The sequence below is a fragment of the Talpa occidentalis genome, unplaced genomic scaffold, assembly GCF_014898055.3.
Source record: "Talpa occidentalis isolate TD23 unplaced genomic scaffold, MPIMG_talOcc4v2.1 talOcc4.17, whole genome shotgun sequence".
NCBI classification, from domain to species: Eukaryota; Metazoa; Chordata; class Mammalia; order Eulipotyphla; family Talpidae; genus Talpa; species Talpa occidentalis.
Genome location: NW_023601754.1, coordinates 54695127 through 54722339, shown reverse-complemented (window position 1 = coordinate 54722339; position 27213 = coordinate 54695127). Strand labels below are relative to the sequence as shown.

The 27213-nt window shown below is 55.1% G+C and overlaps 2 protein-coding genes across 3 annotated transcripts in view; one reads left to right on the top strand and one right to left on the bottom strand.

The window, feature by feature from the left end:
* SPTBN2 (spectrin beta, non-erythrocytic 2) overlaps nucleotides 1-11593 on the bottom strand; it is a 34582-nt gene extending 22989 nt beyond the window's left edge. Inside the window, exons 1-4 of one of the 2 annotated variants that reach the window (XM_037517493.2) lie at nucleotides 11466-11593; nucleotides 5336-5514; nucleotides 795-946; nucleotides 228-401 (exon numbers count right to left, since the gene is read on the bottom strand). In XM_037517493.2, the coding sequence (XP_037373390.1) occupies nucleotides 228-401; nucleotides 795-946; nucleotides 5336-5492 (483 nt within the window). In that variant the 5' untranslated portion in view covers nucleotides 5493-5514; nucleotides 11466-11593. Of the gene's footprint in view, nucleotides 1-227; nucleotides 402-794; nucleotides 947-5335; nucleotides 5515-10803; nucleotides 10842-11465 lie in introns of those variants that run through there. The other variant, XM_037517492.2, reaches the window with a different exon arrangement.
* The window catches only part of CUNH11orf80 (chromosome unknown C11orf80 homolog), a 78479-nt gene continuing 55988 nt past the window's right edge, over nucleotides 4723-27213 (top strand). The window contains exons 1-3 of the mRNA XM_054697548.1: nucleotides 4723-4766; nucleotides 9171-9279; nucleotides 26485-26626. Of these exons, the coding sequence (XP_054553523.1) occupies nucleotides 9211-9279; nucleotides 26485-26626 (211 nt within the window). The 5' untranslated portion in view covers nucleotides 4723-4766; nucleotides 9171-9210. The remainder of the gene's footprint in view (nucleotides 4767-9170; nucleotides 9280-26484; nucleotides 26627-27213) is intronic.

The following is a 27213-nucleotide window of genomic DNA, read 5'->3' as shown; positions in this document are numbered from 1 at the left end:
TCCCTCAGGGCCCACATGGGGTCCTGTTGCCCTTGACCAGCACACAGGCCAGTCCCAGGGAGCGTGCCACTGCAGGCGGGCAGCCCTGCCCCACCTCTGCTCTGTTTGAGGACAGTGCCCATCTGGGGCCTGGTATCACAGCAACTGTGAGTTACTCCCCAAGGTCCCAGAGCCTCGATCTTTGTCCAGAGCAGCACCGGCGTGTTGGCTAACTGGGTACTGGGTACCTGGAACCGCAGGATGATGGTCCAGACCAGCCCGAGCGTCAGGCGGTGGTTTCCGTCCACAATGTCATGGGAGCCCATATTTTCCAAGTGCACTTTTTGCTCCTTCAGGAACTGCAGCGCCTTGTCCACGTTCTCCAGGCAGTGGATCCGCATGCGGCCTTTGGTCGGTTTTGGCTGGGGAGGGACAGCGGAGGCCAGGGCGTGGGACCGTGGGCCAACTCCTCCCCTCCGAGCCCTCCCAGAACCCTGCTTCTCACACCTCCCCCAGGCCCTGCCTGGGAGCACAGGGCCGGCGGGGCTGGGCCCCAATTCATGGAGGCAAAGCTAAGGCTGAGGATAGGCTTGGGGCAGATTAAGATTCCCAAGGGAATTACGTGCACCCAGCGTGGGTGGGAAAGGAAATGTGTTCAATGGCGCCACTGTTCCTGTTGCCACGAAGCAGCGCTCCTATTTAATCCACGCAGCAAAGCTGCTCAAATGAAGCCGCCCCCGAAGCAGGGCTGGCCCCACCCACGGTGGTCCCTGGATGGGGCTGCTCGGGCTCCTCCTGCCCAGGGCCCAGCTCACCAGTGTCTCTCCCGAGAGCACCTCGAGGAGTCTCAGGAGGTTTCGTCCATCCCGGAGGTCGCTGTACAGGTCTCCCACCCGGCACGTCACACGGGCCAGGTGAGAGTTCACCCACTTGGTGAAGGTTTTCTTCTGCACGGCTTCTCGCTCATCTGTGGCAGTAACAGGGGGTCGTGTCTGCCCTGCGCGCACCTGGCACCTGCTTCTAAACGCCAGTGGGTGCGCCCGTGGGAGGTGTGGGGGTGGGGACGCTGAGAGGCCAGGAGGCCAGGCTGGAATGGGGAGGGGCCCGGAAGACAGGCTGGAGAAAAACCCCTAATTCAAAAAGCTGGGGAAGCAGCAAGGTAAAGGCCAAAGATGAGAGGCAGAAAGCAGGCTTCGGGAAGAGCGCGTGAGAGAAACCAGCAGCAGGGGGCACGCAGGAGGCGCTGGGGCCAGGACCGGGCCTCTGCCATGTAACAATGTGAGTAATGCTGGGGCCGCCTCCCTCCGAGGCTCGCTTCCCTCATCTGTAAACTGGACGCGTTACTTTCGCCTTCAGTGGGTTACTGCGCTGATTAACAGAGTGCGTAGGAGCCTGCCCGGGACGGCTCCCGAGGGTTCCTGTTAGGACGGGTGCGATCTAACTGCGTGGCTCGGGACCCACGGGAGGGAGGGTGGCACACAAAGGACAGGGTGTGGACAGCAATTACAGCAGCGGCTCTTCCAAGTGGTCATTAGCAGGACGTGACATTACAGAGGCTGCAGGCCTCGTGGGCCAGCTTGCTCTCCTGGGGTGGTTTAGAGGAAAGGCGGGCAACGCTACTTCTGGGGCGAGGTCATTTGATTGGCTACAAGGGGATCCAGCCCCAGCTCAGCAGCATTCCAACGCTGGGAAGGAAAACAAGACCTGGGAAGTTGGGAGCAGGGCCAACGGAGAGCCCAAGAAACAGGGTTGGCGGAGTGGGGAACAAGCCCCTCAGAGGTAGGGGCCGATCTCCAAAAAGAAGCCAAGAAACCAAGTCCTCCTGGCTGGTCCCCAGGGGGAGCTGCGGCTGACGGGATGCTGTCAGGCTCCAGGGAGAACTAGACTCTCGCAACGTTCTCAGGACTGGGCTGGGGAGGTGGCTTGGGCTTAAGAAGCTGCTCCAGGCACTGGTTTCTGCCAGTTCCCCACGGAGGAGCCTGTGAGAGGACCCATCCGGAAGAGTCACCTCTGTTTCTATCTCAGCGCCCGCATCTCAAAAACTAAAAGGACTCACCCCTTAATCTCACATTCCTACGCACCTCACCCATAAAACTCAGCGGCACGCCCATGTCTGGTCCTGTCTTTCTTACCCCAGCCCTGAGCCTGGGCCAAGCCCGCGTTCTACCAGGGCAGGGGCGGCCCGATGCTATGCAGCACTTGTGGAAGCAGCCAGGGTGCCTGCGGTCCCCTAGTCAGGTCCGTCGGCCTGCCCGCCTCAGGACGGCCCGGAGCATCGGCCCCAGATGGACCCAGGGGGGCCCCCCTGATGCTGGGCACACAGGGCGAGGCCATATTGGCACACAAGGGGAACACATGGGGAAGATGTGGGAAGAACAGCCGTCAGGAGGAAAATGTGCACAGCCGGGACCACAACGGGGTCTAGGGTCACAAAGCATCGATAACATCTACCCCCTCCCCCCGAAAACCAGCGGCTCCCAGAAATACCCGGGGACACCGGTGTGCGGAAAAACACACGCCAGCTCAGACCCCCAGCTGTCCGCTCCAGCTCACTCTGCCACACTCTGGTTTCCACACACACTGCCTCGCACACTTATACTCGCGTGGGAACCTGGGGCATCACTGACGCCCCAGGACCCTCAGCCTCCTGGCTTACTCGCCTCTTCTCCTCCCCAACCATCCCGGCGGGCGCTTCCCCTCCAAACCCACCCAAATGGGACTGCCTTGGCGGGACAGCACCCCCATCCACTGACACCGGACTCCGCTTTTTGGGGCCTCAGCGCTTGCGGTCCTGACCTTTGGGTGGGTACCACACAGGTCTCTGCACCCAGGGGGGTACCAGGCTGGCACGGGCACCGGGCCCCCTGTAGTCCCTACCGGCAGGCCCCAGATTCCCCCATCCAAGTATTTCCTGGCCACTCGTAATTACTCCCCCGTCCACTGTCTCCCGGCCCAGCCATCGGAGTTAGAGGATGTCCCAGGCCTGGGCTGTGCCCTGCTCCGCTCCCGCGCCCCCAGGCCCCTTCTACCCCCCACCTCCCCGGCTCACCTTGAAGCTGTTTGAAGCGTCCTTCCAGCACGCTGGCGTGCTGAGCGGGGTTGATGAAGGCAGCTGGGGAGAGCAGGAGGCCCCCGGGGCTCTGGGGCCCCTCCACCGCCTCATAGTAAAACTCGCCAGCCCCGTTCAGGCCGGGCCCATGCCCCCTGCTCACGCCGTTCCCATTCATGCTGCCTGCTGCCGCCTACACGGCCCGGGGCCCAGCGTCCATGCTCTGCCCGTGCACGCGGGCTGGGCGGCAAAGTTCTGCTCCCCTGGAGCCTGGGATCCCGAGAGGCCGGGGTCCCCCGTAGGGTGAGGGGGGAGGTTCAAGGATAGTAGAAGTTTCAAGGAGTGGGACAAGGAGTTTCAGGATGTGTGAACGCCGGGACAAGTCAGCCTGGCACACCTGGCTGTGCGAGAGGAGACCCAGCAGCTCCAGACAAACAGGTCTGACGGAGCCGGGGGAGGGGCGGGAGGCGGAGCGGCCGGCTGGGGCAGGGCCAGACCCCGGGGGCGGAGGAGGGAACCTCCAGTGCCTTAGAGACCTGCCCATCAGGCCCCAGCCACCTAAGCGTCCAGCAGAGCCACAGAAAGAGGGGGCGCCCACAGCCAGCTCCAGTTTCCAGAGGTCTGCAGGTGTGCAGACAAGTGGCCGGGGAGGTCCCCCTCAGGACATGCTTTGATCCCCAGCTCAGAGAGCACAGAAAGAGGAAGGTTGGAAGCCTGGAGGCCAGCTCAGCCCTCCGGCCAGCACTGCTGGGTGTTTCCTTATCTGTGGAAGAAGAGTTTTCCTCCTGCTTGTCCCGATCACCTTCCCTGCCGGCTCCTTGCCTGCCACCGGACCCACCAGGCCCCCCATGCAATCCCGCTGGGCTGCGGTTCCCTTCCCAGCTCCCTGTGTCACTTACAGCCTGCTCAGCCCCTCCCAGTTTCGTGCATACAGCACGACAGGCCCCGCCCCTGTGAGGCCCCTATGGACAGACCTCTTCCCCAGAGCCCGATCCAGGCGGGAGAGCAGGCGACCTGTGTGCCGTCCAGGGGGCACACGTGGTGCATGTGAAGACATCCTGACAGTTCTAGCGGCTGCACGCACCCCGAATCAGGGTGTGAGGGAAACTCCATAACTCACATCTGTTCCTGTCTGATGGGAGTGTGTCACCAGCCACGCTGAGGACCCGACCAGGACAGAGAGGTCCAGGAAGAAGTGATAAGGGACTCCCAGAAACGAGGGCCACAACGGGGCTCCTCAAGCTGTTGTCCTCACACTGCTACCAGGCTGGCTGGAAAGAATTTCCTGGAAAATTTTTCAAAAGTCCTGACTTCAAAACCATACAGCCCAAGACTAAGTCAGTGTGTCCAGGATGGTGCTTGGGAACCTGTATTTCTAAAAACGCCCCTGGGTGATCCTGTAAAAAGTGAGTCCAGCTTTGGGAGCCAGTTCCCTCAGTGTGGCCCTTCTCCCGGTGCCACTCTGCCCTTGGCAGGGGCACTGCCCCTAGGAGAGAGTGCTGTGGTCTCTCCTTCTGCACTGGGCTGGGAGGTGGGCAGGTCAGTGGAAAAGACGAGGGTGAGATGGAGGAGGGAAGCCAAGCTGGGTGGGTGGCCTTGGGGTGAGTGGGTGACTCAGCCCCACGCCAGCCGCTGGTGGTGTCAGGTGGCAGCCATTCTCTTGTTGCCATGGTAACCCCTCCCCAGCACGCTGGGAGGCCGTCCGACGGGTTTGTTTGTACTCAGAGCTGCTGATGGGGTGAGCCTGGGGCCGTAGGGGAGGGCAGGGGCCAGGCAGACAGGTGGAGAGCAAACCTCAGGAATGGCTGGCTGCGGAAACCAGCGGGGGGCGGAGAAAACCTGCTGCGGGCACAGGTAGATGACAGGACGGGAGGAGCAGGCAGGTGGAAGGCACAGGTGTGGGGGTGCAGGGGATAATGGACTGGGAGGGAGAACAGGTAAGAGAGAGGACAGTGGAGATTAAGGACTAGGAAGGGGGGTCAAAAGTAAGGGGAGGTCAAAAGTAAGGGGAGACGGAACAGTACAAGAATTGGGGAGCAGGACTGAGGGGCGAGGCTGGGAAGTGAGTCAGAGGGACAGAGTGAGTCCAGGGTAGCTCGGCTTCGCTGTGCTTGGGGAGCAGGAGGCGGGGGTGTTCTGGATTGCAGGACATTTGTGGCTGAGGTTGAGGATGGAGTTGGGGGCCGGGGGCTTGGTCAGGGGATCCGGCTTAGAAAGAGCATTGGTCTTGCCGTGAAGTCACAGGATCCTGCATGCTAAGCTCCTGTCCCCAGTGCCCCGCATCACCTGGGCCTCCCCTGATCTCACCTGCCAGGGCCTTAATGCGAGATCTCTCGAAGAGGCGGGCGGAGCTGCTGTCATTGTCCCAGTCCGAGTCAGGCAGGTCCCAGCGGTTGTTGATGTCGCTGTACTGGCCCTGGATCTCCAAGCTGTCGAAGTCCGTGGGCGACAGGGTGCTGCTCATGGTGGTGGGTGGCTGCCTGCTCCTGCCAGGGAGAACGTGGCTGTGAGGGGCACCTCGGGGCACCTCGGGGCCACCACGCCTCCACCCCAGGCCCTCCTATTCTAGATCAGCTCCAGTCCCCTATGGATAACGTGTGGTGGGTCTTTTTTTGGCAATGGAAGTCAGCCCCCAGGGGAGGGGAAACCACGGTGGGGAAGCAGAAGGGCAGCAGAAAGGTGGCAGCATCACAAGATGACAGAGAGGACAGGAAGGCGTCCAGGGTCTCGGGGCAGAGAGGGACGGTGGGCAGAGCTGGGGCTGCGAGTGGAATGGGCTCCAGCGTGGTTCAGAACGGCAGTGTATAAACCAGGGTAAGGCAGGAAGCCAGCCTGGAGCGCTGGGGCCAACAATGAGTAGAAACCAGTTCTTTCATTCCCAGTTCCACACACGGGCCTCCGGCCCTACGCCAGGCAAGGTGGCATCCTATAGCTTGGAGGCGATTTGAGATGGACTCAGCTCCGACTCTCAAGCTAGGATGCATCTGTGATGCGCCAGGAAGGCTGTGGCCGGCGCAGGCAAGTCTGGATGGTGAGCTCGGGCGTTCGGGGAGGGCAAGGGCGGCTCTCTCCCTGTTGGCTACAGGAGGAGTTGAGCGGTGCGGCGTATGTGTCCGCTGTGATGTGTCCCGTCCTTTACACGCACACCTTGTCACATCCCCCGGGGCCGAGAATCCATCGCCACCCTCATTTCATAGATGAGGAAGGGGCATGGTGGGGGTTAAGTCACCCCAAAACCATGGCAGTGGAAGGAGCAGAACTGGGTGTTAAAGTCAGGTTCCTGCAGACTCCATGGAACAGTGTCTTAGTCACAACATTTACATGTTCCTCCAGCTTCTTGGAGTCCCTCGGAGCACCTGGGAGAGGAGCACCCTTCACGCCCTTCCTGGGCCAGGCTGCCCGCCCTACTCACAGCTCTAAGTCATGCAGAGGCTGCCTTTCTCAGAACTAGCAGAGGAGCTTCAGGTTAGCTGCTAGGGATGAGACACACACACACACACACACACACACACACGACCTCAGCAGTCCAAAGTTCTCATGTAATTTGGCAATCAACAGAGGGGGCTGGGCCTGTGAGTTCATCAGAACTTCAAATTGTGCACCTCCCCTTTCCCCAGGGCCTCTCCAACACAAAGACACGCTAACCCTGAGCACCCCCTCCTAGGGTCAGGGCTTGATGGCGCCCTGTCTGGTTCTGGAGGTGTGGAGAACCTCCGTGTGCCTCTGGGAAGGAGGAAGGGGAAGGGGGTGAGCTGTGGACGGGAGGCAGGTGTGTCCCGTGGACACACAAAGGCTCAACTTGCTCTGGTCGTTAACTGGCTCCGTGAAGCGCGACCCATGTGGAGGTCAGCACAGTCAGCCCCTCCTCTTTCTCCTGAAGAGAAAAGGCTCCCAGGATTGCCACGGGAGTTGTGCTTGAGGGGTGCGAGGGAGCTAAGGTCTGAGGTTCTAGCCTGAGCTTCTCGTTCCCTGTAACAGAAAAGAGCCTGATTTCACCAAGCATAGGATCCTTTCTTCTTCAAAATTCATCATTCCCCCTAAATCCCAACAGTCTTTGAATTTGCTCTGTAAATATTTATATAAAAATAAATTCTAGGGCACGGTTGAGTCACCCTGAGCAAAGAGCGCTGGGGACAAGGTTTGACCTGAACGAGTCGCCTAATACTCAGCCTCTGCACAGGGGAGCAGGCGGGGTCCCCAGCCCCTGTCACCGGCCCTGCAGATCAGGGATTCCCACGGCTGTCATGCTCAGGCCGCGTTCCCGGAGGCCCACGTCCAGTGCTCAGACTCCCTGCTGGAGCTGCCCGTGCCCCCCATCCTTGCCTCCACCACCCTTTCCCCGCTGGAAAAGGGGGCAGGAGTCACTGCCCCCTACCGCCAGCCCCCAGGAGTGTTCCGTGGGGTCAGCAAGCTGTTGAAAAGGAACAGAGTGGGTTCCTCCAGTGCCCCGGGGCTTCCCTTCCCAGCCAGGTTGCCTACTACTGTTTGCCTGCCCCCTGGATGTTCCCGAGGTTTCCCAGCTCTGCTTTCCTGTCTCTGTAGTCGACGAAGAGCAGAAACTTATCAGAGCAGACGGTCTGACCCTGGGTCCCGACGACTGTCCCTGGGGCCCCTGTGAACCGCATGAAACCTACACATGTGTGGGTGTGACTTCCTCCTGCCCATCCACCCCGAGGATTCCGTGGGGTCCCCCAGCACGGGATCCTGACCTCCCAGGGAGGTCCAGCTGTTAGAAACTCTGCAGAACCCGACACCTTTGGGGAGAAAGTGGGGAGCTGGAGTCTCCTCCCAAACAGAAATGTAGCTGCTTAATGCTCCTCTGGCCAAGCCTAACTCGAGGTTACGTGATTTGTGTCCTGAGTCTCCAGAGACGGGGCCGCAGAGATAAGGAGTAAGAGGGCACTGAAGTCCTTAGATTGCAGATCCCCCGGGGCCCCAGGGTGTCTTCCCATGATCTTGCATGTGAGCAGAGCTCGCACGGTGGTTCTGAGGCCTTATCTCTGCGCCTCTGAGTTTCGGTGTTTAGCAAGTGGGCTCCGCGGCCCCCTGGCCTGGTGGACGATGTGCTCTGTCTTCTGTCACCACCTCCAGGCTCTGCAGTTCTCTATGTGAGTTTCTTTGCCTACAGCCCGCTCTGGTTTCTTATCACGAAGTGTCTCATTCCTCCCCTATAATCTGGTTCTCCACACCCACATTCTCTCAGGCCCCCCAGTCCCCGCCATCCCCAAGAACCCCTGTCTCTAGGCTGGAGAACTGTCAGCCCGACACCCCTCAGTGGCTCCGCGAACCCTGTGGCCTCGTGAGTAGGGCACTACGGCAGCTACTCCAGATGACAGTTTGACCAGCACCTTATTCTTAGCCACTGACCTCGAGGCCAGGTCCAGGTAGCTTCTATAGTTCATACTGGCATAAAGCCAACTCCTGCCAGCCACAAGCACGGGTCCTGCTCAGTTCCATGCCAAGCGCTGCTGGGTGCAGCCTGCTCAGCCCAGGGTCCATCCTGGAGGGCTGCCGCCGCCCCCCTCCCTTCCGCCCTGTAGCCCACGTGTAAAGCTAGAAATTCTATCCCTGCCAACCCCAACCGAGCCTGCCTTGTATCCTAATTCCTCCCTCACCACATCCTGCTCCTGATTAATTCTTTACCTCCCTCGGAGCTGTCTCTCCCTCCGCTGTGCCCCCACAGCATGCAGGGAGCAGCTATTACTGCACTTATCACATTGTATTAGAGTCGGTTGTTTATGTGTCTCTGCCGGCTCTGCTTTTAACCCGTGGAGGACAGGGCCGTGTTTTACTTGTGTTTGTGTTTTCCAAGCCCGTGCAATAGGTTCAATAAAGAGTTACTGAATGAAGAGACCATAGTCTTTTTTTTTTTTTCTTTTTCTTTTGCCACTGAATGAGTGTCTTTCTTAGGGCTAGAGAAAAGCTCCTGGAAATGGGTTAGGGGAAGAGGCTCTGCTCCCCGGTTAGGGCACGCCGAGGGCTGCAATCCACAGCTCAGGACCAGGGATTCTCAAGCTCGCATGAATTGAGTGACCTTGGAGGGAGAGTAAAACATGGGTCATTATAAGCCCTGCCCCCAGGTTTTCTGATTAGGTTGATCTGGAGTGGGGACCGGGAATTTGAATTTCTAATCTATTTGCAGGTGGTGCTAAAGCTTCCGGTCTGGGGACCACGCTTGGAGGATGTCCAAAGACGCGGAGCAGCGGGAATCGGTTAGAGGAGCGACGGCAGAGAAGACGCAAGTTTCAGGGGTGAGTGTGACCTGAGGTTAGCTTCTGGGTCCCCACGGGCCCTTTCCTATGCTAAACTCGAATATAACTTCCCTTCAGAAGCCCCGAGACCTACAAAGAGCTATAAGTGTCTGGTGCTGAGGTAGGAGAACGAGGATGGAGCGGGCTCTAGAGAGAGACAGGCCGGGCCCCTGGCCGGCACAGGCACGCACAGATGCTCGGATGGAGGGCGGGAGGCAGAGCGGAACCACTGACAGCTGGATGAATAATAGATTAGAAGACATGGGGACTTTGGCAAAGTGAAAATCTTATTGGACTCAGGGTATGAGTGGGCTGGCGGAGAGATGGAGGGGACAGAAATGACAATAAACTCAGCTCCCAGGAAGGCAAAAGAAAGACGCATCCAGGGCAGAGAATTGGTAGGAGAAACAAAACCCCAGCTCCTTCCCCCAAGGCCGTGTGTCTGATAAAAGACGGTGCTGTCTGCCCACCCAGGAATGGAGGCACTGGGCGGCAGAGTGGGTGGATGTTTGCTTGAACCTCTCCTTCAGGGTCCTGCACCCGGGGCAGAATCATTCAGACTAATTTTCACCCCCGTGCTCGGCCCTTCGCGTCCCCACACCCAGTCGTCACAGAGGAGTCACATCAGTTTCTCCAAGGGCCAAATCCAAGATCTGTGTTCGCCCTTTTCCTCCCAAATCCTTTGCTCTTCTGAATATGCCAAGAGGTTGCTAAAACCTATGCGGAGCTCTCTCTGCCCACTTCACCTTCAAGGAGAACTGGTTTAAGGGGACCCTGCCCATGCCTGAAGGGGCCAGCTCTGCCGCGCTGGAATGGTGGCAGCTCGCCCGCGAGGGGCGGAGGGCAGCCGGGCCGCAGCCCACGGAGACGCGCGGCAGGTTAGGACAGGGGCGAGCCTGCATCTCCGGGCGCAGGCGGCGCCGTGGGGGTAGTTCCGAGCCAGAGCGGAGGGGAGAAGCCGAGCGCGGCGCTCCAGTCGAACGCCCAGCGATAGGCCTGGCCGGGAGCTCCGTGCGCCGCCGAGCCCCCCAAACCCTCCGGAGGTCCCGGCCCCGGACACCCTCCCCCGCGCGCCGCGGCCGGCGAGGGGCTCCGTCCTCCCGCGGCGGGTGTCGGGGCGGCCCGGCCCCCCGCTCGCGCTCTCGCACCGGTGCGGGGGCCCGAGGGCGGGCGCGGAGTTCGCCCCCAGGGGGGCTCCGCAGGGCGCCCCCCGCCAGCCCGGCTCGCAGACGCCGGCGAGGCGCCGAGCGGGTCCGCAGCGCCTGGCCCGGCGCCGGCCGGTCCCCGGGCCGCCCCTGCGGCGCGTCCGGCCGGCGCTGTCACCCACGCGGCGAGCCCCGCCGGCCCGAGGCGGGCGCGACCGTCCGCGCAACTCCCCCGGACTCTCCGCCCGGCCCGGGGAGGCCCCGCCGCCGCGCCCGGCCCCGCCGGCCGGCGCGACCCGCCCGCCCCCCGCCCGCGCGCGGCTGCACAAAGCGCGCCGCCCCGCCGGCCGGGACAAAGCGGCCCGGGGCCGGCACCTACCTGGGCGCGGAGCGCCGGCCGGGCGGGCAGGGCGCGGGGCGGGGCGCACCGGTCGTCGCCGCGCCCAGCCGGCCGCGAGGGGCGGTTGCGGCGGCCGCCGGGCGCTCGGCGGGCGGCGGCGGGCGCTGTCACCGGGCGCGAGCGGCGCGGGGGGCGCGCGGGGCCGGCGGCGGCGGGGCGCGTGGCGGCGCGCGGGCGCGAGCGGCGGGACTGCGGCGCCGCGGAAGGAGGACAATGGCCTCCCCTGCCGCAGGCCGCCGGCTCCCGCGGGAGGCCCGGGACCATCTGGAGCCCGCCGCCCCGCGGGGCCGGGGCGGGGCCCGAGTCGCCCCCTCCCCGCGCGGCGCCATGGCAACCGCGGCCCCGCTCCGGGCTCCCCGCCGCTCCCACGCCCGGGGTCGCCGACCTCCCCCGGGGCCCGCGCCGGCGGCTCCGCGGCCGCCCCCGACCCCCGCCCCGGCCCTTGCGGGCGGGCGCCCCGCGACTGCGCCTTCCGGTCCCGCCGACCCCGGGCCCCCCGCGGGCGACCGGGGCCCCCCGCCGCGCCCCGGCCTGTCGGGTGCGGCCTCGGGTCTCCGCTGCTGGGGCCGCACCTTGACCGCCGCCGCGCCCCGGCCGGAGCCGCGTCCGCGGGGCGCGCCGTGCGCCCCGAGGGCACTCACCGCCCGGGAGGTTTCCCGAGGTTCGGCCTGTTTCCTTTTCAGACGCTGCTCTTTGGACGCCCCCGGTCCATCTCCCCTTAAGCCTTTCTTTCGTCCAGCCGCTCGCCCTCCCGTCCTCCTCCGGGCAGGCGGGCCGGCGCGCGGCCCCAGAGCGGCTCCATGCTCGCGGGGCGGAGGGTCGCCTTCTCGCCGCGGCGGCTCCGGGAACGGTGCTCAGCTGCTCGCAGCGCCTTCTCAGCGCCTCTCATTTATCAAGCGGAATCCAGCCTACTCACCGCCTGGGGGGGCGGGGGAGGGACGGGCCGCTCCAGGCCCCGCGCAGCTGGGCTTCTGCGGGGTTCCCTCGTGTCTGAGTGGTCTAAGGTCTAAGTTCCCAGCCAAGGGGAAGGGCGCTCTGCTTGGAGAGGAAAGGGCAGATAACAGCAAAGTGACAGCGCGCCAGGCAGGTGCCAAAGGCTTATCCTCTCCGGTGACCTCCACACCTACTCGGCGCCTCAGAGGGGGACACTCTTCTCCCAGGCCAGGAAACTCAGCTCCGCCGACTGGGAAGCACAGACTGGGGCTGGGGAAGCGCAGTTTGAGCTTCCCCATCAGGTTACCGTGCCCCTGAGGAGCTGGGCACGTTCCCCTTTCACGGGGGGAACGTCTCACGGGGCCAAGTAAGAGCCGCGGAAGAATGGGTTTCCCACGGATTATTGCCTTGCAGTTTTAGTTGTAGGTGGCAGTGGGATTTTGGAATTTCACCCCGTTCTGAACAGGTATGCATACTGACACAAGTATTCAAGTACTTCTCAGATACGATTTTGGTGAGTTGATATCATTTATTTAAACCCACTTGAAGACATTTTCAAGGTTAAAAAAGAACCCAGTGCTGCCACTCGTAACGAGTATCATCCCACCTACCTGACCTCAGTTTTCCTAGTCTGTAAAATGGGTTGGGAGGGGGTCAGGGAGCCGCACTGGAAGATGACCTTGAAGTTCTCTTCTAGCCCTGATGGTCTGATTCTGTCTCTAAACTGGAACAGTGATTCCACCAGCAGCCTGGAAATTGGCCTGCTGGGCTGTCCCTCCCAGGAGCTGTCATTCAGGCTATTTATTATGTATTTTTAAAATAAACAGTCACTCCTTCTGGCTGGGGAATCAAAGAGGAGGACATAGGCCGCAACTGCTCCCAGCCACAGGGAGCCTTGGTCAGGGATGTTAAAGCTGATGGGGCAGAATCAGCTGATGCCGCAGAGGAGCCAGGACTTCCCACCTGCTGCTCCTGTGCTACTGTGGGGACTCGGGGTCTCCTCCGCAGCCTGCGATCATGACCATCACGATCATGATCATGATGAGCGCAATACATTCTTTTTTTTTTTAAAGATTTATTTATTTATGCATACAAGAACTGGGGTTACAGGCCAGAGATGCGGGGGTGTGAGAGGATTCACCAGAGACATATTGGGGGACAGAACAGGCAGATCGACTGAAATACACTGCTGTGGGGAGCAGAGGGGAGACAGGAGAGGTCTGCTACGCCATGTGTGTTGTTCCCTGGCCGGCCGGGGATCGAACTTGTGCTGCAGAGGCTGCGGATTGCTTCACAGTGTGGTGCTTAACCTCTTGCGCCACCAGGGAGGCCCCACCATACATTCTATAATCCTTTAAAAGCCTCGTAAGGTAAACATTCTTCTTATCATTGTATTGATGCGCAAACTGATGTCCAGATACCTAACTGAATGCCCAAGTTCAGAGAGTTAGTTCATGATAGAAACACCAGGTCTTCTGATTCCTAACCTGTTTTTCCTGGGGAGGGGGGAAACCAGAGTGGTTCAATGCATCCATTTTGGAGTCAGACTCTTGGGGTTCAAAACCTAGTCTTACCACCTACTAGCTGTTGATCTTGGGCAAGTTATTTAACCTCCCTGGGATTCACTTTCCTCACCTGTAACATGATATCATAATGCAATGATCAAACAAGTTATGGCAGATGGAATACTAGACTCGTGTCCAGCACGCAACCATTATTATTTTACCATATAGATATTTTTTCCTTTACCATCCTGTTTCCCAAGTGGGGGAGGAAGCATGCTCAGTAAGGGAACACTGAGATCAGCTTGTCTCCGCTCTGTTACTGAGTTGCTTTGGAAACTTGTTATTTTGCTCTTTAGTGCGTCAGTACAGTCAATGATGAAGAAAACGTATGATTCCCTTTCTCTTGGGTGGCAAAGTGAATGAAATGATGTCCACCAAGCGTGCTGAGCTTCTCGGAGCATCCAGATTTCCTGCTTACGTGACCAAGATTCACGGAAAGGTCTTGGTAGGACTTGCTGGTTCCAGATCTACAAACATACATGAATTCTCAGCTCTCATTCCCAAACCGCGGAAGAGGTGTCTCTCCTTCTGCCTGAGAATTCTTTTGGCTCCTGCCCGAAGACCCACCCCCTCCCACAGCCTCATGACTCTCACTCCTTCTGGCGAGCTCCCTCTCTCCTGGCTGCTTCCCACCAGCACTGAGACATGCTTAAGGATATGCCAGCTCAAAAAATTAGTGAGAAACCCTGGCCCCTTCCATGGATTGCCATTACTGTTTGTGATCACAATCTTCTGGAATCATCTAAATTCATTGGCTCCACCTTCTTGCCTCCCACTCACTCAATCATTCATTCAGAAACCACCTGGTTTCTGTGCCAGGCACTAACCTGTGATCTAGGGATCTGGCAGTGAGAAAAATGGACACTTTCTAGCCTCTTGGAGCTGACAGTCTAGTGGGGCTGCAGAAATTAATAAAAGAAACTCTCACGGAGATAATCACAAAGCACAACGAACGTTGTGGATGAAATGCTCAGGATGCTGTGTGATCATTTAACAACGTCATAGCCTGCTTAGCGAGTTGGGGTGGGGAACCACTTCAGGCCATTTGCGCTAGATTGATATTTGAGCATTAACCAGGTAGGATAGGGAATAACAGCAGTTACTAACATTAATTGGGGGCTAAATTTCTAGCATTCTATACCTGTAGTTTCATTTAATTCTTATACAACTCCACAAGGTAAATAGTAACCCCATTTTACAGATGAGGAAAGGAAGGCAATGAGAATTTAAGTGCTTTTTCAGGGTTTTTCAACCAGACAGGGGTGGAGCTGGAGTTTTAGCCCAGCTTGACACTTGAGACATGTTCTTCGCTACAGGGACACGGCTTGCATGGCCTGATGCTGCGTGAGGCATGTGAGAAACTGACAGAAAAGAGCGAGGGAACACAGGGCAGGAGGGGATGTGTGGTGAATTTTGGCTGAGAGGATAAGTAAGAGCTAGATTGCGCTGGGCTTCCTGGGTCATTGTAAGAGTGTTGGTGCCTGCCTTTAGAATCCTGAAGGCAGTTACTGAAGGATTTGAAGCAAGGGAGTGGAATGATCAGCTGTGCATTTTAAAAATAGGACTCCAGCTGCTGTGAGCGAACAGGAAGGAGTACACAGATTGGTGGGAGGCACTGGTTAGGAGGCTACCACTGCGATCTGGGTGAGGGACAAGATGGCGGCTTGAACTTGGATGTTGGCAGTGGCGATGGAGGAACACATAGGCCAAAAGACATGGCAAGCTGTGGCAATGGTTGACACGCAGGGTTGCTGGTGAGGAATAGGGTTTGTCCTGGGGGTGCTATGCACCTGGAAGAATGGAGGCTCCATTTGTGGACATGAGGCATCGGGAAGCAGACCGGGTTTGGGCAGGGAGAGTATTGGTTTTGGAACCTGGCGGTTGAGATTCCTTTGAACCAATCAAGTGGAGACACTGAGCAGTCGGCTGTTTCTGGGTGCGGCACTTAAAGAGGAGGCCTGGACTTAAGATACACATCGGGAAGATAACAGCGTGGAGCGAGATGGGAAGTGAAGGGGATAGATGAGCACTGATGCGGTCGATTTAATCCCACACAACTTCTACTCATTAAAGCTGCTTTCACTAGGACAATAATATTACTTATAATAATCTTCTTCACTAATCTCGTTTCTAAATCCAATGGCAACCTCTGATTGCTATGTTGCTGTTCCTCTGGCAGCAGTTGTCTGTCCTGCTCCTTGAAATTTTCTTCTTCCTTTGGTTGAGAGCTGCCGGTCTCCTGGTTTGCCTGCAACTCCCTATGGTCTCCCCTTTGTTAATTTAGTGGGTTTCTTTTCTGCTTGTTGTTTCATTTTGTTGCTATCATCGGTGGTGGCATTGCGTTTTGGCCCTTTTCTCCTTCTGTGTTCTCCCCTGGCCACCGTATCTACCGCTCCAGTGGTCTTTTCACTACAACGACCCGTCACCTGCCGAAAACCCTTCAGTGGCTCCCCTTTGCCTTTGGGGTATAAAATCCAAAGTTCTTCGCAAAGCCGCAGGCCCGCTGACCTCTGCACGCCCACTTCTCACGCTGCCTCACTTGACACTTATGTTCTGGACAGAAGGAACCCGTGGAGTTTTTCCAGTGTTTGTAGGGCTTCAAACATGCTCTTCCCTCTGGCTAGAAACTCTTTTCCATTCACCTGAGTCTACTTCTCCTGTAGGTCTCAATTCAGGTGTCGCTTCCTCCGGGAAGCTTTCCTTGGGCTCCAGGCCTGGGACAGGTCCAAGAAGAGTGCGCCATGCTGGGTGGTCACTGCCCACTGGCTGTGTTCTCGCTTAGGTGTGAGCTTTGAAGGGGAACAGAGGACACCCGCTGCACGGCTGTATCCCCAGCAGAGCAGACACTCAGGGATCTGTGCAATAAATGAATGGAGGACAGAAAGGACCTCAGGAGAGAGGAGGATCCTAGTTGTAAACTGATGACACTACATGTTTTCACATCAACATGTTTTCCATTACTTTTGCCCCAGTCTTTCCCCTGACATTTAAGCAATTGCAATAACTTTCGAGATAGACTGTCCTTTGCATAGGGGCGATAGAGAAAGAGCAGAGTCAAATTCTTTAAATTCTTTTTTAAAGGTTTATTTATTTATGCATACAAGAGCTGGGGTACAGGCCAGAGGTTTGAGGGGTGAGAGGATTCACCAGAGACAGAGCGGGGAGCAGAACAGGCAAACTAACTGAAATACACTGCTAAGGGGAGCAGTGGGCGAGACAGGAGATTTCTGTTGTGCCATGTGGGTCAGTTCCCTGGCTGGCCAGGGATCAAACTCGTGCTGCAGAGGCTGCGGATTTCTTCATAATGCTGTGCTTAACCCCTTGCGCCACCAGGGAGGCCCAAATTCTTTAAATTCTTAACTAGATCTTTTACATTCTATTACAGAGGTTTTTAAAATCAAGGTGAAATTGACATATAACATTATATTGGCTTCAGGTGTTCAACATCATCATTCGATGTGTGTGTGCAATCACCCAGTCAGTCCAGTTAGCATTGGTCACGCCACAAAAGTTACACATATTTTTCCTGCTGATGAGAACTTTTAAGTTTGCTCAACTTGCAGATGAGTAATACAACACTATTGACTATAGTTGCCGTGTTTGACACGATACCGCCATGACTTCTTTTTTTGTAATTTTCTACCTCTTGAGCTCTTCACCCATTCCCTAACCTCCTTCTCTTCTGCCAGCCACCAACTTGTCAGAGATGTTTTTGAAAGCTCCAGCTTTTTTTTAAGATTTATTTATTTATGCATACAAGAACTGGGGTGCAGGCCAGAGGTGAGGAGGGTGAGAGGATTCAACAGAAAGAGCGGGGAGCAAAACAGGCAGATCTACTGAAACACACTGCTGAGGGGAGCAGCAGGAGACAGGAGAGGTCTGCTGCGCCATGTGGGTCAGCTCCTGGCTGGGATTGAACTCATGCTGCAGTGGCTGCAGACAGCTTCGTAGTCTGAGACTTAACCCCTTGCACCAGCAGGGAGGCCCCAAAAGCTTCAGTTTTTAAATTGTAAAAGCCAGGCTCTTGAGAGGAGATTTTTCTTTCTTTTTGCAAAAGTTTCCTTTTAAATATCAAGAGACAGTGTCTGGTAAACCTATGGCTCAGCGCTTACACCTGCTGCAGAGTTGGAAGAACACTGAGTTTCCCCTCCACAGGGAAGAGAGCGCTCTGAGCTTGGAGCAGAGTTGAAAAGGATTGGGAGAGGACAGTGAGGGATTTAGATGCAACAGTGGGGCCTGTTCTCCCACCCCCAAAAAAGGAGTAGACAGAGTGGCTTATACTTCATTTTATTCCTGGGACTCTTAGAAGATACAGTCTCTCAAAGAGCCCTGTGCTAACAAGAGGGAACCGCCACAGAGCAGAAATGACATTGCCGCCTGTGTCGACAAAGCAGGTGTGAGAGAAATTCCATTTCTTTACCAATCCCACCCTCTTGTCCCCCAAACCCCGGTCTCCTTGGCTTCTTTTTTTCTTTTCTTTTTTTTCTGAATTGTATCATTTTTTTAAAATTGAGATTACATTTGTTTACAACACTGTATATGATTTGGGGGTATAGGTTCGTACTTCTGAAGATGTACGCTATCCCCCATGCTACCCCCTATGCACCTGTGATCCTCCAGCACAGACCACTGGGTTGTCTCCTTCGCTTCTCCTCGACAATTACAGGAAATCTGAGAATTTCCTGAGGACCCAGCCCCCGTGAGGAGTGTGAAAGTGAGCTGAGCACTAGAAGTCAAGGGACCTTCGGGGGCTGCTGGGGCTGAAAAAACCCACAGCCCAAGGCTGGGAGAAAATGGAGTTTGCATAGCACCAGGGAGGGCGGCGGTGGGAGCCACTGTGTCCGCCACACGGCAATCACTGCTTAGTTTGCCAGGGAACCCCACAGCAGGTGCACAAAAAGCCCCAAGGCCAAGCCAAGGGCAGGAAGCTGTGCTGCATCAGGCCAGGGAGGCAGAAGAAGGCTTGAGCTTGAGACCGCCCCCCCCCCCGATGTCACTAAGATACATTGCCCCCAAACTAAAGCCTCGTGAGAAGGAGACTGGGAGGAGCATCCTCAGATAGTATCTAAAACCTGCAATGACTGAGTTGTTTTGAATTGGCGAGGCACATTAGTTAGGGGTGGACATGCTAGGCTGAGGACTTTTTTCTTTAAAGGCCGCATTTCCTCACTTGAGACTATGACTGGAGATTGTAAATAAGCCTGCTGGGTACAAGGACGGGTCGGGTAGGTGTGCTGGTTGCTCGGTGTCTTCTAGAAACCAACACGATTTCCTGAGGTTACTGTGGACTGGGAGGCCAGTGGAACACCAGCTGTAGAGGTGAATGGCAAATGATCATCAAACATTTGAAAGTCAAAGTGTTCAGATGAGCCAGGATAAAGTCTCAAGTCAAGATGGGGGGGTGGGGGAGGCATGGAGGACAGGAGAGGACAGTGTACAAAGTTTGGGGTTCTGGGAGCACTGAGGATGTGGTCCGAGCCCATCAGTATTGTGAGGATATGCTGTTGGTGACTAAAATTGGAGAAATTGGAACTGATATGAGGACATGAAAGTATGACAGCCATTTATCTTTGTCCAGTTTAGATACAAAACTGTTTTGTAAACTTATTTATGGACCATCCTTCCCAGACTATTTTTAACTTACAAACCCAAGCGCCATGAAAAACTGGGTCTAAAAACCCATTGGAGTGATTCTAACCCAGCTAGAAGGCTGGGATCAACCATGATTCTCAATACTTTGGATTTTACCTGGCAGTAACGAACCCCTTCTTCCCTCTAAGAAGCTCATTCTACAAACCTTGGGGTACACAAACCCTTTGAAAAACTGTCTGATCACATCCCGATGCCTGAAATACCGGGTTGTTAGAAAAGTCATGACACATTTTTGCTGGAAAAACATAGAAAGTCATGCATTTACTGACATCCCAATACATTGTGGCAGCATCTGCCTGATGCTAATAGCTGAATGGGCGTCTTGGGGGCTCCCTTGATCAAATTGTACTGGAAAAGGTGCTGGGAAACCTACAGAGCCAGATGCAAAGAGAGTCAATTTTGTGCACAGCTTTGAACCTACCAGCTTCGGTCTGGTAGACTACTTCACCTGTGTTGTGGACACAGCTCGTCATTTCAATAGTGACTGGCATCTGACATGTTCTGGTGGTTGAGACACAAGACTCTGGAGTCTTATGATCTCATTGGACTTCTGGCCAACTGCGTTTTAATTGTGTGACCGTGGATCTTTAGCTTCTTTAAGCCTTGGTTTCCTCATCAGCAAAGGGGATGGTTTTAAAGAAGGAAGCCGCAGGCATCCCTGGTGGTGCAGGGGTTAAGTCTCAGCACTATGAAACTAGCCGCAGCCACTGCAGCACAAGTTTGATCCCTGGCCAGGGAGCTGACCCACATGGCGCTGCAGACCTCTCCTGTTTCACCTGCTGCTCCTCTCTCTCAGCAGTGTATTTCAGCTAATCTGCCTGTTCTGCTTCCCACTCTGTCTCTGGTGAGTCCTCTCACCTCTACACACCTCTGGCCTACACCCCATTTCTTGTATGCATAAATAAGTAAATCTTTCAAAAAAAATAAAGAAGGAAGGTGCAGTGAGAAATCAAATAAGGCGTATCAGGTGGGGCTCAGTAAATGTTAGCTATGGCCATCATCATTATTTTACAGGTTTTGCATATCGGCAACTCTCGCCTTGAGGGAAACATAATGTATGAAAATCTGGATTTGTGTAAAAGGTTAACGTGGGTGGTTATTTGGTTTACAAAAGGATTCTTGAGTTTATGAAAGAACTGATAACAGGGTTTCTTTCAAATGGTCAGCTTCCCAGTATGTCTAAAATGGTTTCATTCACACACAGTTATATAATGTTTTAGGAACACAGCTAGTGCGCAAAGCACAGGACATCTGTAATGCAATCATTCAGGCCCGGTCTGAACCACTGTGATGTGTGAACAATAACAATCCTGGGTATTCTCCACTCCCCTTTATAAAAGGATTAGGTAAATTCTCTGTGGCTTCAAAGGGCAGAACTGGGACGAATGGGTGGAAGATATAGTGGGGGAGATTTCATTTCAATATCATGAAAAGCTCTACCAAATCGCTACTGTCCCAAACTGGGATGGGTTGTCTCAAAGGTGGCAAATTTCTCAGTATGATATATTCAAGCAAAAGCTATATAGCAATGGGTCAGGGTGCATGAAATAGGGAGATGAGTTAAGGCAGCGTCCCCCAACCCCATGAACACTAAATAATCTGTGCCAGCTACATCCATTCTCTACCTCGGATACCAGGAAGAGGGTGAGGAAGGAGGGAGACAGAGGCTATTTTGGAGGAGGGTTGGAAGGAAAGGGAATGAACTGGAAAAAAATCTGCTTCTCTGGTTAGGATATACTGGATTAAATGATTTCTAAGATTTCTTCTAATTTAAAGGTTCTAAAACCCTCAAATTGTTTCACAGATGTTATTTTAACTATATTCCTGGGAGAATTTTTCTTATTTTAGTTGTGGAAAACTAGAACATAACACCTAAAGTAAGTGATAAAATGGGAAAAAAAAATTCAGACATCCTGACCCTTTTAGACTTTAGGTCCCAGAGTCTCTTCCCCTGGTGAGAATGAAAATTGGGGAAACGGAAGGTAGAGTGGCCTTAAAACTAGAATGGATGAAAATCAAGTCAACTTCAGAGATCAGTGATAAGCCAGCTCTACTCAGTTTCCATACTACTCGCTTAAAAGGCTTTACACACATTTCCTGTAAAGCCTCCCTGTGTCTGTCATCGGGTAATGACTGAACGCAGACTGAACACATGGCATCAGTATCCAGTTTAAGGAGGCTCCCAGCAGAATCTTTGTCCCAGTTAGCCTCCTTGTCTTTCAAATAAAGTTGACCATCTGGACTTTGAGTCAATAGGTTTACTTGCCCATATGTGGCCAGACTGCACCACTGTTTCCATTTCCAAGGCTTCTATGTCACAAAGAAAACTCCCTTTCTAGGGCCTCCCTGGTGGCGCAGTGGTTGAGCGCTAGCTTGTGAAGCTGCCCGCAGCCTCTGCGGCGCCGGTTCGATTCCCGGTTCGATTCCCGGTTCGATTCCCGGTTCGATTCCCGGCCACCGGAGGAGGGTCCCACATGGCGCGCAGACCTCTCCTGCTGCCCGCTGCTCCCCTCAGCCGTGTACTTCGGTCCTTCTGCCTGCTCTGCTCCCCGCTCTGGCTCTGGTGAATCCTCTCACCCTCCCGCGCTTCTGACTCTACCAGTGCTTGTATAAATAAATAAATAAATCTTTTAAAAAAAAACTTAACAAAACTCCCCTTCTAGTGGACATCAGCCGGCCAAATCCAGGCCAGCCCAAAGAGGAGGAGCCAGTTAGAGAGAGCAGAACCACTTTGTGAGATCAATTTTATTGGTTATCTAGGAAGAGGAGAAACTGGACACTAATAGGAAAGGAATGAAATCTCCTGGGCTGGCCCCAGAACCTGCTGTTAGTGGAGGAGAAATGAACGACTCTGCACAAAGGGAGACTGTCAGTCGGAAGAACAGGAGCTATCCCGTGCCCTTGACAGTCATCCTAAGGCGAGGAAGGACACAGGAGAGGATGAAGAAGAAAATACCCTAGTTCTACAAACGTCAGCCTTAGGGGGGGGGATATTGTTTCTTTGCCCCTAAGTCTTAGAATGAGGAAGAACAAATGCTGTAGTTCAAGGATCGACACAAAAGTCAGCATCACTACGGCCTCTAGTGCCCCCATAACCTCGCATTCCCTGTGACCATATCCCTGTCTGACCCCCGACAGGAAAGCAGACAGAGGTGAATAGTGAAGCTGCCCCAGATTCTGTGCTCCAGGTGGAGAAGGCCTCAAGAAGGTGAAGGGATGAGCTAATCTGGGCTTCATGGCCCCATTTCCAAGGATGTGATTAGTGGAGAGGCACCCCGGGACCTGCTCCATTTCAGAAAACCCGGTTATGGGAACCGGTGGGGGACACATTGCTCAGGACCCGAGAGAACAGTTAACCCTTTCCTACTGTCTAGATGGGAAACAGCCTCTTTTAGTTTTTTGGGGGAAGGAATCTCCTCACAGGCTTTTGCATCAGCCTGATACCGGGGATCTCAGGATTATTTTGCACCTAAATTCCTAGGGTCACTCTCCCCAAGGCCTTGGAATGCTCCAGGGAAGCCTGAGCACAGGGTAGGTCTAGGGAGTGTCTAGGGGTGCTGCACACAGACAGGACACATTCAAGAGGAAAAGCCAGCTCCACGTTCCTCAGACGTCCTGTTCACCGGGCAACATCCCCAGGCGGTTCTGGTTTCATGTTAAGCCTTGGGTTTGGGTCACAACCGATCTGGGGCATTTCAGGTGGGGTCTCTTCTGAACAAACAGGGAATTTCTTTTCAGAACAAATAGGATGTCCAAACTGATATAAAGCACTAGCGTAGATCCTGAGGTGGGTGGATGGGTAAAAGCAGAATCAACGTGGCACAGAGTCTGAGGACCACGCCTGCCTGACCCCTGCCTCGCTACGCAAGTCCTGTTGGGAGACTCTCCTGTCCGAGGCCCCCACCTTCCCTTCTGCCAACATTCGGTCGTGTCCTCAACTGCCTAGGTTAGGTCTCCCCTGCCTCTAGGATGGGGATGGGTGTTCTACTGTCTGTGCATCCCCAAGGTTCACCCCAAGGGCAAGGGCTGGGCGCCACGATGACCAACTCATCTGAAGTACTTGTCTTTGGCAACTGTTCCTCCACCCTTCAGTCCCAACGCCATCCTCGAGGCGGGGCATTCTGCTGAGTCAGCACTCTCCATGGGAACTATGTTCACGTCATCCTCAGCACCCTGGTTTCTCACTCATCAGAGAGTGAAGAGAACAATGATCTCACAACATACTCGTGGGAGTGAAAACATGTATGACAAGAGCCTGGTACTGGACAACAGGCCGTCACTTAGTAAAGGTCGCGCCCTTCCCCTTGGCAACTCCCCTTCCTAAAGGGGTCACATGGGACAGACGAAAGGGCCAGGTAAAGGAAGGCACCAGTCACTCCCCTATGACAGCTCTCTTACCAAGTCCAAAATAGTATTAGGATGACTATTCCAGAAAGTAAAGCTACCTTTCTCTGGCGTTTCCCGGTGAGCAATGAGATGGCCAACAGCACCTCTGGACAGACGCCAGAAGGCTCATTCGGCTCTCAGGAGACACATTCCTAGGAGCAGCAGGAGGCTGTGTACCGGGCAGGCGCTCTGCCAGCAACCTGGCGCCGTCTGCCCCATCCTGACTTCTTACAGCTGTGGTGGAAGAATCTTTCCTGCAGGAATGTAGCCGACACCCTGTCCCACCTTTCTCCTTGGCCAACTCTTTGCCAGGCAGGCATCTCTTTCAGTTTTCTTTCATCTGCCTGACGAACAAGCTGCCAGGTCATCCTTTTGACCTCGGGTTGTTCTCACCACCGCTGGCTGAGCCAGCCCTGCGTGCAGCAGCTGGAATCTGCAGGACATGCTTTCTTCCAGCGCGAGGCAAGGCCCACAGCTGGTCCTGTCGGCTGGAGCCAGCTCCCGCCCTGGCCTTTGTAGTAGTCTGGAGTCAAACGTGGGCAGAGGCCAATTTCCAGGTGGGCGTCCCCTTCCGGGTGTGCCAGGGCCTGGCTGAGCACCCTGCAATTAGGGAGAGGCCATCCCGGGGCACGAGGCCACTGAGAATACAGGACACCAGCCTGGAAGGTCACGTGAGTGAGTGTACACGCAGTCTTTAAAATTTTCCTTTTTTCACTTGACATTCAAATTTAACCGTCCGTCCTGTATTTTTATCTGCCAAGTCTGGGGGTCAGAGGTTAGCCAGGGCAGGCGGGGCAGCCCCCCTGGGGTGAGGCTGCGTGGGGCCCCGCGGGCACCATCGTCCCTCTGCACAGAGGGACAGCGGGCGGCGGCTCGGGCGCTAGGGACGGCCGGGGCTGCATCCAGGTGGGACCGTGGGAACGTCTCCTACGGGGAGGAAGGAGGAGTCGCGTCCTGGCTTCACTCCTGCTCGCCTCCAGCCCGGTCGCCGGCGGCGGACCCTCCCCCGCCCCGGGGCCGCCCACCTCCTCCGCGGCTCCGCGGCTCCGCGGCTCGGGGCCTGGGCTGGGGGCGAGGACGCGCGAGTGCGCAGGCGCGGAGGGCTGGTGGGCGGGGCGGCGCCTAGTGCGCAGGCGCCGCCGGCCGATGGGCGGGGCGTGCGGCCGGGCGGGAAGCGACGGCCTCGAGCTGCCGGGCGTGGGCGCGAGGGGCGGTCGAAGCTCCGGCCCGCCGGGGTGACGGGGCGTCCCTGCTGCTCCCCGCGAGGAATGGAGGGCACGGCAGTCGCAGTGTGCGAGGTGATGCTGGGGAGGGAGAGAAAGCAGGGACGGGCCCTGTGAGGAGGCGGGCTTCGTGAGGAGACCTCGAAGCCGGGGGCCAAAGCCCTTGCGTTGCCTGAGGCGGAGATGGAAGGTTCGGGAACGATAAGCTCCGGGGCACTAGGCCAGCCCCCTGGGGCTTGTGAAGAGGAGATGAGCCTCAGGGCCCGGAGCCCTTGGGTGCTCAGGGAGTATTATTTACTCTGTCGGGGAAAGGCCGACCTGGCGCCCCCTCCGGGTTCCCTCGCGGGAGAAGCCAGGGGGCCGCAGGCCAGGAGCCCCGGCGCCCCCCGCCCCGTACCCGCGCGCCAGGGCGCACGCGCAGAGCGAAGGGCGGGGCCTCGAGGCGGGGTGGGAGTGGGGGCGAGAGCTCCTCCCCGGGCGGGGTTCTGGAGGGGCTGGGGGACCCCATCGGCTCTGACCACGCCTCGGTGTGGGTCCTTTCCGCTCCGGAAGGGGGGACGGAGGGCGCACCCCGTCTGTTCATCCACCGCGGTGCGTTCGCAGCCCTCACCTGAAGGGAGCCGCAGCTGCTGGGGACCCCGCGCGGGGAGGGCAGGAGCACCGTGGTGTGCCCCCAGCCTCCCGCCTTAGCTATCCTTGAAGAAAGCTGGAGAATTAGGCTTAGCAGATGACAGGCCCGAGGATAGAATCCAGAGCTAATGACTCACAGGCCGGCGTTCTCTTCCCAACTGCTCTCGTTGTGGATAAAGAAGCTGCGGGAAAATCTTAGCGTTAGAGGGAGCACGGCGAGGCAGAGGATGCGTGACGGAGAGTGGAGAAGTGCCTGGAAATCATCCTTATCATCTCATACAAATTAAGGTGTCTTAGTTCACAAATTTTACTGAGAGCTACTTGCCCTTAAAAAAGGGGGTCATTTCGGGCCTCCCCTGGTGGCGCAGCGGCTGAGCGCTGGGCTGCGAGGCTGCCCGCAGCCTCTGCAGCGCGGTTCGTTCCCCGGACGCCTGCGGGGGTCCCACAAAAAAAAAAGGGGGGGGTCATTCCTTGGTGTAGAGTCAGGCTCTACTGTCACAAATAATGGAATTAAATACACTGTATTTTACTTTAAAATGTTTTATCCATGAGACCTGTTCAATTTCAAATATTTGATGCAGATGAACATACTATGAACTAGCAGCTGACATAGTAAGCACTTATTATATGACTGGCACCGTCATAAGCATTTTGCACATATTTATGTTCAGCAGCTGCCGTATGTGGTAGATTTGTCCTCATTTTTGTAAATCAGTAGCTTGCCCAAGATCACATGGTAGTATTTGTCCCACCAGGGATACAAACCCAGGCATCTCTCTGTCTCCAGAAACTCAAATGCTTTTCATAGTATGCTGACCCTAGTTAATTTAATTTAACTTCTGATTTAATTAAATCAGAAGTGTTGATTTAATTAAAGGTAAATATGATTCATAACCAGATGTCGTCATTATAATCTTCATGGTCGCTTTTCTTTGGGGAGGAAAAAAAAAAAGACAAAACAAATTCCCACATAATTTTTTTTCAAATTATTATTTCCAGATGAATTTATCCTTTCAATAAAGCAGTTTATTGTCTCCATTTCCTGTCTTGTTTGGCGTTGTGCTGTGTTTCATTGTCTGGGTTTGTATGTCACTCCCCTAGCTATTCATTTTGTTTAAACTCAATGCTCCTTTGAACAAATGTAAATCTGACATCTTACAAGCAAGAATACTGTATTTTTAGAAATTGGAATTACTAATTTATCATTCAAGTTTATTTTTACAATGATTTCTAAAGAAAATTGTGTTCTCTTTGAACTGTGCTCTTTTCAGATTTTGAAATACTTAATAATTCACTGGAAGTGTGAAACAGCAGGAGTACCTAAGGGAGCCTTGGTAGAAGGACAGCTAGTGATTTCCATAGAAGCATTAAATTCTAAGCACCGGACAAACACTCTTCATTGTGTAACAACTAGTAAGTGGAGAAAAAGTACTGATTTTCTATCTTTGTGTTGTCATAATTTATTACAGTTTATTTAAAAATTTCACCTTGTCATAATCTTTTGTCATGTGATCACTCCAGGGTTGTTCCATAGTCAAAAAAAAAAAAAACTTCAATGAGTATGTACTAGGTACCTAGTGATAGATTTATTAATGTGTCATGCAGAAAAGGTGAGTAGAATGATTCTTATCACAGGATTCTGTATTTTACGATTGCTCAGAACAATCTCTTGCTCTTGTTTTAACTTCCTCTTTCAAAGCAAAATTATATTACATTGAATTTTACCTTGTTCTTTCATGTTCAGCCTTAGTAGTTGGTTAAGAGCCAAAAAGTAAAGTAAAAAGAAACAGTAAATGATTGATGGTGCATACTTTGATAATTCTGTGTGTCTTCCATTCTTTCATTGTTCTTGAGGAGAACTTGTTGAAGTGATAACTTTGTCTTTTTGGGGGTGTGTGTGTGTGGGTTTATTGAAGGATACCTTGGAATGAAGTCCCATTCAAATTAAAGGAGTCTCTCTGGGTCCCAGTTGAGAATGGGTACCACGCCAGGCCCTTCAA